Source organism: Macrobrachium nipponense, chromosome 34 (genome assembly GCF_015104395.2).
Source record: "Macrobrachium nipponense isolate FS-2020 chromosome 34, ASM1510439v2, whole genome shotgun sequence".
NCBI classification, from domain to species: Eukaryota; Metazoa; Arthropoda; class Malacostraca; order Decapoda; family Palaemonidae; genus Macrobrachium; species Macrobrachium nipponense.
Genome location: NC_061095.1, coordinates 2,459,343 through 2,468,828, shown reverse-complemented (window position 1 = coordinate 2,468,828; position 9,486 = coordinate 2,459,343). Strand labels below are relative to the sequence as shown.

Genomic DNA, 9,486 nt, shown 5'->3' with positions numbered 1-9,486 from the left:
CTTAATCTCTGTATTGGCAATATGTCATCTGCAGTTTTTGTCATTATTACATTTATTGCTGATATCTTAATTTTTTAATTATTACTGTGATTACTATCAAGTTAAAGTTTTTTTTTTTACATTCAATTTTTGTATTTAGCCCTCTGGACCTGACTACTGTAACCACCTAAGGTCTCTAGTTGAAATTTTAAGTTATATAATTTTTGCACTAACTGTTATTACTCTCAATGCATTTTTTTTCTCACCAATATTTTTACTGTTATTACCAGTATTATGATTACTAGCTTTTATGCTACCTCAGGTAATTAGTGGATATGTGCCGATTATTCATTTTCTTTTTCTTTTTTATCATGTCATGTATCTAGATTGTGTATGTTACTGTCTGTATTTTGTATATTCAATGTATATGCCCCTGAGCTGAAATAAAGCATATTATTAGTATTATTATTATTATTATTATTATTATTAATATTATTATTATTATTATTATAAACTTTTTCATCTCCTCGTGTCCAGTTCATGTATTGAATCCCAGCCAGCAAAATAGCTCTTCTAACTCTCGTCTCTCTCTCTCTCTCTCTCCTCTCTCTCTATCTCATCTTCTCTCAAAATAAAAAGAAATAGTAGAGCCTCCATTTACATTGTAATAAGTATATACAAACTAAATAAGAGATGCAATGTAAACATTGTGAAATGGTATCGTTCAATTAGCATCTTTGACAACGCTAGTGTTAAAAACTAGAAAATTATCTCCTTTTACCAATAAACGACGACTTTTTAATTCATAATTCAATAAATAAGTTTTCATATACCATTATATATACGAAAACCTTTTAAAGAATGAGATATTCCTTGAAATAATTTACTTTTTAACTAAAAACCTACATTTTGTCGTAACGAACAGTTTCCTCATAACAACAACGTCCCTACCAGACTTCGACTGCAGACGAAAAAGTCCACTTTACACTATACGTCGTATATCCAAGTGTCAAGTGAATTTCGTCGAAGCCACTTCGTAAAAATCATGGAGAAGTCTCTGGAAAAGTGCTTAGATGACGTGTAAGTGACATTAGGGACTGCAGGCCTATGTAAATTAAGTACAAAAAAAGGAGGCGTGTGCTGGGGTAGGCCTCTTCGTGATCATGACTCATAGAACCCTATGTTGTCGAGGTGTTGTTTTAGACCACATAATGTTGGCTTGCTGCTTGATAGAATTATTAAGATTAATTTAGAATATGTGGTGGTATATTAAGATCCTAGACGTCTAAGTACACCTAAGGGTAATATTTTTTGCATTTTAGGCTAAAGTAAGCTAAAAAAAAAAAAAAAAAAATACCCTACGTCATACTAGGGTAAACAACCGCGTGGACTGCCCAACTCACCGACTACCACGGCTAGGCCACCCTCCGAAAAAGTACTTAAAACGCTTCCTGACATCGGAGATGGTCATCAGTCACGAGTTGTTGGTGGTGATTGAAGGAACTCAAGACCTCTACTCTCCTTTTGAAGCAAGTATTTTCTCCAAAATTAGAAATTTAGGCCATATTTTAAGATCTAAACAGAGGGTAATGAAGAGGGTGGCCAACTCAGTTCCCACAACGCCAAAACGCTTTAGAAAGTTTTACTTATGATTACAAAAGTTTAGAAGATTGACGCCATCTTGATGTTTGCGGAGTCGTTTGTGTCAACAAACTTCCCATTTCTTGTGATAAATCCGCACACCACTTGTACCCATAGATGCTGGGGCACTTTCATCACAACAATCGTAACCCCGACTTCCGACCAACACTTATTCGTACTTATTCAAGGGGACTACGGCATTCTTTGCAGCGTTTTGCACTCTTCAATTGTTTATCAGTGTTGTCAATTGGTATGTGTTTACCCTCCAAACTGGGTATAAGATTTACACAAAACCGGGGAAATAAGTGAAATTAGCGTATCTATTTGTAATATAGGGTAAAAAACCGCATGGTACAGGGGTGGACCATGTACGATCAATGTGTACAACCCCAAGAAAAGTACATTATAACGTGTCCTGACACTGGAGTAGAGGTCTTTAAAAGCCCCGTTTCTCACCAACAACAAGTCGCGTCTGATGCCCATCTCCGATGTCAGGACGCGTTATAATGTACTTTTTTTGGGGATTGTACACGTTGATCGTACATGGTCCACCCCTGTACCATGCGGTTTTTTACCCTATATACATATTACAGCAATTTTATCATTACTGCATTACTATGACAACTAGAATTTATGGAAACAGTTTGTAAATGCATTGGTGTATGTGTGACGCTCCACTAGATTGGCAATGATGAGTCATTTTTCCTCGCGTCGTCTGCTCGCAAGTATACATCAGAAATATTTTTAATTTTTCGGGGTTAATTTGTTTGCAAAAAAGGGATAATAGACATGAATTAAATAAACTGTAGTCGTCTGCTGCTCGTAACTGTTTGCGGAGTGAGTGCTTAGGAACCAGGAACAGCAACGTGGTTCAGGTGTGATGTGGAGTGAATTAAGACCAAAATGTGTATAATTACAATCAAATAAGCACTGTGGAATTTCAGTTGTGATGGCAGTAAGGATAAAACCACCAATTACAAGGTAAAATTGAATTCAGTTCAAACCATGACCCGGGAATAAAAAGTTTCATACTTTCACTAGTATAGGCAACAAAATGTTGTTTTATTGTGCTGATTACAACTGCAATCTTGAGTAAGATCAATAAACGTTACATATACAGTGGTACCTGGACATACGAAAGGCTCAACTTACGAAAAACTCGAGATACAAAAGCAAATATGAAAAATTTTACAGCTCTACATACGAAAAGTTTTCAAGATACGAAAGGTTGTTGCTGTAAAGTCCCGAGATTCGCCCGGACCACCGAGAACAATTTTAAAACTCCCACGCCGCCAACTGAGTAAACTCGCCACCATCCTCCCGCTCTCCCATTGGTTCCTGATGCTAGTCACCCCATAAGATCCTGCTCTCCTATTGGTCAGCATCTACCCCTTGTGCTTAAAGTATTGGTAAAAGGATGCTGTAAATTGAAAAACTTATTCATGCAATACTAAAAAAAAAAATATTAGGTAAAGATAGAATAAAGAATAGAAATGAATGGTTATTATACTGTTTGGTAGTTTCAGTAGTTGAAGAGAGATAATGAAAATTTATGGCTTACTGTGTAAAGGGATTGCTAGACGATCGTTCGATACTCGTAAATGCTGGATGTAAACAGAAGTTTGGAAGCTTTTTTTTGTTTGTTTATTATAGTTAATGGTTACTTAATAATTATTTGAAATGAGTACATGCAATACATTTAATTTAAAAAATTGTGAATTAGATATCATAAAATATAAAATAAATCAGACTGACAACAAATACGTATTTTTTAGAATTCTTCTTCTGTTTTAATATTACGTTACGTATATGTTTCATTATAGCTGTCAGTAACTCGGTATCTCCATTAGGTAAAGATAGAATAAAGAATAGAAATGAATGGTTATTACGTATACTGTTTGGTAGTTTCATTAGTTGAAGAGAGATACTAATGAAAATTTATGGCTTACTGTGTCCTAGGAAAAGTAATTGCTTGGCGTTCGTTCAGTACTGGTAAGACGGTAAGAGCTGAATATAAACAATAGATTAGAAGGTGTTTTTTTTTGTTTGTTTGTGTATTATAGTTAATGATTAATTCATAATTATTTGAAATGAGTACATACTGATTATTTATACATTTTATTGGCATATTCTAAGCTTTTAGCTTCTTAGATTTAGATGTCAGAATCATAGACTAGGCTACAGTAGCAACCGCTAACATAGGCTAGACTTATTGCTAAGGACATATGCTAAAGTCCTAATATATGCAGTAAAAATGGGGTTGAACATTACATGCAGTTGAATATTACTCAAGTATGTACAGTATTTTGTCTTTTTGGAGTCATATTTCTTCCGTTGGATCGGCGTCATAACCCTAGAACATGTGTTTTAGGCCTGGAAATATAATTTACTGGGGTGTTTTTGGAGGGCTTGGAACGGATTAGCCATTTTACATGTAAAATGTGTTCCAAGATACGAAAACCTCATGATACGAAGGGCGCCTCGGAATGGATTAATTTCGTATCTCAAGGTACTACTGTATATGCTAACATTGTCCAAATGAGTGTTGGGAAGGCTGGGAAAGAGGGTGGCTCTGCTGTGCTTACGAACGACACCTCACGTGGTTGCTGCCATATTGGATTTTAAAACTGCCTTGAAAACATATTTTACGAAGACCTCACATGCTTATTTTAGTTTGTATGGCGTTTTCATATATCACATTATGTTGGCGAAACTTCAATCTTTTGAATGGTATGCTTAAAGATGTAACTGTATTCTTGCTTCAACAATTAAATATCGAGTGAATAAGGCTGATCCACTCGATGACGATGAATCCACTGCAGTGTTTCCCCCTATGCACTTGTGAACTTAGGCTAGCCTATGTTAAGTAAGGTTGTATTGGCTAATATTTCCTTAAGAGACATCAACGTGATTTCCCTCTTAAACTGAAACCTTTTATATTTTTCTTTGAAGGTTTTTTGTGTTTTATGCATTTTTGACCATGATTGTTATGCAAACCTCTTATCTTTTTGTTTTCCTATACCCTGTAATGAATAATTGTGGGAATGCAAGGCTTTTGCATTTGGGGATACACAGCCATGACTATATTGCACCTGCATGAATGGTGAGAGAGATGTATAAGTCACAAGGCAAGGGATTGGATAAATGATATAGCTAGTCAGTGTGAGTAGGCTAACTGGTAGCAATGACCAAACAAGTTACTGAACATGAAGGCACCACGATAGTAATCGCACGATACACTCTAATGTAACCTACCCTAACCTTGCTGGTCTTACTTGACCCAGCTAAACCTGACCTTGATAACCAAACCATATATTTTGTTTAAAGATATGAGAGGTTTATATCCGGTAAAATGTTACTTAGCTATTAAGTTATAGAAAAGATATTGCCCAAGTGCTACTTTTGCTATTTTGAGTGTATCATTCTTGTGTAGCTTCTTAGCACTGTATACCTCATTGTTTACACTGCCATGGTGCTTTTCATTTGTTTACAACAATTGTAATATCCGAAATATTTTTCAGGTACCACAGCACTGGAGTTTCTGGTGTGCTCTGTGCAGATAGCCAAGGACTTTGTTTAGGAGGTATTGAATTAAGAACTTTTTGTTGTTGGCATATTGAAGTATCTCAGTTCAGTTTCATGTTATAATATTTCTGTTAAAAAAAGATTCAATATTGCATTCTGTTTTGATGAAAGTAGTGCAGTTAATCGATGAACCCAAAACCACAAATTTTAAGATTCAGTTTTTCTAACTTAATTAGTAAATGAAACAAGGGGATTTCATGCTTCTTAAATTAGTAAGTGAAACTAGGGGATCTTGTGCTCCATTTTATATTTTATTAAGAATTGTAGGTATTTTTGTCTACTATTTTTAATTATTATTACTTTGCAGTCAGAGGGAAAGCTTCTGCATCTTCATCTGGTGTGATATCATCTCTCGCCAACAAGGCGGCCATGCTGGAACCAGGAAATTCTCAGCCAGTCATTCTCTTGGAAAGTGACAACAGGTTAGTGTCATTAGGAAGTAATTAAACATTACAATTATGTCATTTCTTTCCCGTTATAGTCTTGTAAGTGAGCCAATTGAATTATGCCAGTTGCTTACATCACCAGAGTAGCTTTTTTACTTTATCCATTTCCTTTGTTCTCTTTGCACTTAGCTGTCCAACGTCTTTCATTTGACCATGGTCCACTTTTCATCTCGTACTCGATAACAGTTGCTTGGGGTATCATTATGCTACCTTAAAGCAATGATGAGTCCCTGTTTAGAGGAAGTGAAAAGGACTTGGAATAAATTTGAATGTAGTAGACTTTTAGACGTGGATCACACTGAACCTTCTGAGTTGTTAGGAGATTTGTGAATCGGCTGCAGATTGGATGATCACTGATATTTTTGTCATCATATATCACCAAAATGGATATAATGAAAGAGTAAGAAAAGTAAGAGTGAAAATTTTGATGTAGAATTGTGAACTATGAATTTATTGTATGAAAATAGGAAAATAAATAAAGTCAAATTTAACAAGTACTAGTATTTTTTGTGAACAACTGAGAGCAGAATAAACAATACTACAAGAGGAAGATGGTGCACTTTTTTGTGGTATTTTAGGAATAAAATTCCCAACACTTTGACAGGTATACACATATTATGCTTCTAATGTTTATCTTGTCTAGTTTAGTCACCTTTATTAGGAATTTTCTTATCATTTTATGCTTTTTGAAGCGATAAAATGAAAATTGCTTTTGTGCACAATTTACCATTTGGTTTAGTGGTTCTCAACATACTTTGAGAAGTCTTGTGGATACACATATACTTCTGATAGTTTTCATGTCCAATCTAGTCTCATGCTTAGCTAAACTTATATTAAAAGTATATACTTTTATCATGAGTTATAACTTATCATGTCATATGTCATTTGATACATTTTGAAGTAATATTATGCACAATGTGCAATTTAGGTCAGTGGTTCTCAACTAGTGGGCCTTAGCATTTTTCCAGGTGGACCACTAACTTAACAGTCCATGATTTCTGTTTTCTTTGTATCTAACAGATGGAACAGCCTGTACTGTATACATTTTCATTTTGTTTTGCAGTCAGTGCCTCATCCATCGAAACAACGGCGTGACCCTCGCAATATACAAGTCGCCGGAAACATCGTAGTGATATATAAGGACTTTGTCTTAGTATGTTGTCTTGCAGTATTTAAGCAAAGTCATTTTTATATTCCAGAATCTTTCATTTTAGTACTAGCTATTCTGTATTTATATGTAAGGAGAGCATTTTAATCATAGGATAAGAAAAGTAAAGGCAGATGAAGTCAAGTAATTGTGGCATTCATACTAGTGGAATGGGTGTCACCTTCAGAGTGACAGCGTAAATGCTATGTAGATTCATTGTGATATAAAACAAAGAAGTTTGGAATTTAACTGTGGGTAAAATGATAGTTTCTATGCATATACCAAATACAAGCTCATTCAATGCTTTTGAAAGTTAATCTTTCACTGCATTTTGAGAAATTTCTGCCCTTCTAGGTCTCGTAGTATTGCGAGCTTCAGATTCTGCGACCTATATAATTAATGAGAACTCAGTATTCCGCACAAGATGTCACTTCTAATAAAGCATTCCTTTTTATTGGTGAATATTTCCACTTCAGAATAAACTTTAAAGCCACTTGAAATAAAATAAAAATCGAACATTTATTATTTATTCTAAGGTGTCACTTGTACAGTACATATAATTTTTATTAAGTTTTTCTTTTATAGCATAAGATTGAAACTTCGTTTTTCTGACGTTAAAGGTTCCTAACTTGAAACGGGTGAATGGGTTATGGCTTGCTTTTGCCTATCACTCATATAGGTGACCATACTCTTGAAATCAATGCATGTAGGTCGAAACATTACACATTACGTACTGTATCACTTTAGGTATGAAACAGACGTGTGCATTGTTTTTTGCTATTGTGTTGACATATGTATTGACACATATTCAGAAGGTACTTATGTGTGGCATTTGTACTGATAATTATAATGTTTGGATGATACAAATTTATACATATTGACAGTCTTTCCAATTCTGTTTTGTTGTTCAGTGAGCGTATATTAATGTAGAACTTGTATTTCATAGCCAAATTGATATTATCTATGTTGCTAACATTAAAAGTTCCTTGGGTCATAATTGCATGGTTCTTTTAGACCAAGAGTCAACTTATATCAATAACTTGAATTATTTTAACAAACTCTTCATTATAGCAACATATTATATGATGCAGTAGGAGGTTATAACCAAACACATCAATTTATCGTAGAGAATACCAATTGAAGATTACACTAGAGAAGGTTTTGTTTCGAATTGGCTTCATAAGATAACAGGAGAGCTGTGTACTGTGACTTTCAAGTTGATTGCAATACAATTGATTTTCATGTCCTGTAACCATTGTTTTTAGTATCTGTTAGCAGTTGCAATATATACTTTAATAGAGCTATGTTGTTTGATTATAGTCTTTTTATGTACGTATATTTCTTAAACATGTACATGCTGTAGTTAATTCCTAGACTACATACTTTTATTTAATACTTTTTCTACGGCGACATGCAGCCCTTGAACTAACACATTTTTACTCTTGATGCTACAGTTGCTATACCTTCCTGGCTCTACACTTCATAGCTAAATCATTCTTTTTTATATACCAAGTGCCCATCTACTTTAAGTACAGACGGCCAACGAAGAATTGGCGTAGTTTCTTAATTCATTGTTCGTTATGGAAATATTGCCATATGCAGGGGCCAGATTATTTATTTAACAATAAATAACATTTCCTTTCAAAGGTGCTATACTTGAAATAAATTACGTACATTAGAATTGAGTAGACTTATTTAACATATTAAAGATAATTATTTTGCAAAGTAAGGAAAATATATACCGATAGGTCCACGATTTCTAATTTTATTCTCAACTCTAGCTTCGTGACAGCATACCGAAGATTTTGAAGTTGGCTTTGCTGCTGCTCGAGTCTTGTCTCAACGTATCGTACTGCACTGAGGTGTTGTCATTTTGTCTCCTACAGCCGATAAATAATACATCAAGGCATTGATATTCTTTGAAAACTATGTTTAATTAAACTAATTTTGGCCTTTGATTAATAAAATAATTTGCATGACACATTTAGTGGGCCTAAATTGGACTTCTGATTTTCCCACATGATAAGCCTAGGTCTATTATCAGCAGTATACTTTCTCGGATACATAATATTAATGAATATTTAAATTGACATTTGATTATTCCCGTTATTCTTGTTTTGTTAGCCATATTCGCCTTTCTTCTTATCCTTTTCATAATTGCTTAACATAATTAACTGAGACCTAGCTATTCAAAGTCAAAAAGCAATCATAAAAAAATCAAATGAATATAATGCAGTCTTATTTTTTATCAAATTCCTTGCATATCATCCTGTTTCATTTGGACACGTTGGAAAGCTGTGGGAGTCAAAACTGACGAATGCGTTAAGAAAGGCTTACTTTCATTAAAGCTTTCTTAGGTTGATCTTTCTGTAGCTATTCATTTCTTCTAAAAAGAAATTAATTCAAATTAGTTTCACATGTATACCTAGACCTGCTACCATAAGCATATTATAAGTAGCTGAAAGGATAAGAAATATGAAAGGTGACGTTCTCGTTTAAGTCTATTTCATATGTTTTTACTTATTTATATTTTTTTAAGAAAAACCTACTGCTTTAATCAAGGGTTGCTGTTTGACAGCTACAGGGTGTAACACGAGTGTATGCACATATTTTGGGGAATGAAAATAAAGTTTCTTTGAACAGAAAATATTTTATAAACATGCATTTTAAGGCGTCCGTTGTCAGTGC

General features: G+C 34.2%; 1 protein-coding gene across 1 annotated transcript; it reads left to right on the top strand.

Annotated features, from left to right (window-relative positions):
- Positions 1-917: 917 nt before the first annotated feature.
- LOC135207822 (ragulator complex protein LAMTOR5-like) lies at positions 918-8,099 on the top strand. Its single transcript, XM_064239678.1, has 4 exons — positions 918-1,059; positions 5,142-5,203; positions 5,513-5,627; positions 6,715-8,099. The coding sequence occupies exons 1-4, from the start codon at positions 1,025-1,027 to the stop codon at positions 6,779-6,781; spliced, it is 279 nt and encodes a 92-aa protein (XP_064095748.1). The 5' UTR covers positions 918-1,024; the 3' UTR covers positions 6,782-8,099.
- The last annotated feature ends 1,387 nt before the right edge of the window (positions 8,100-9,486 follow it).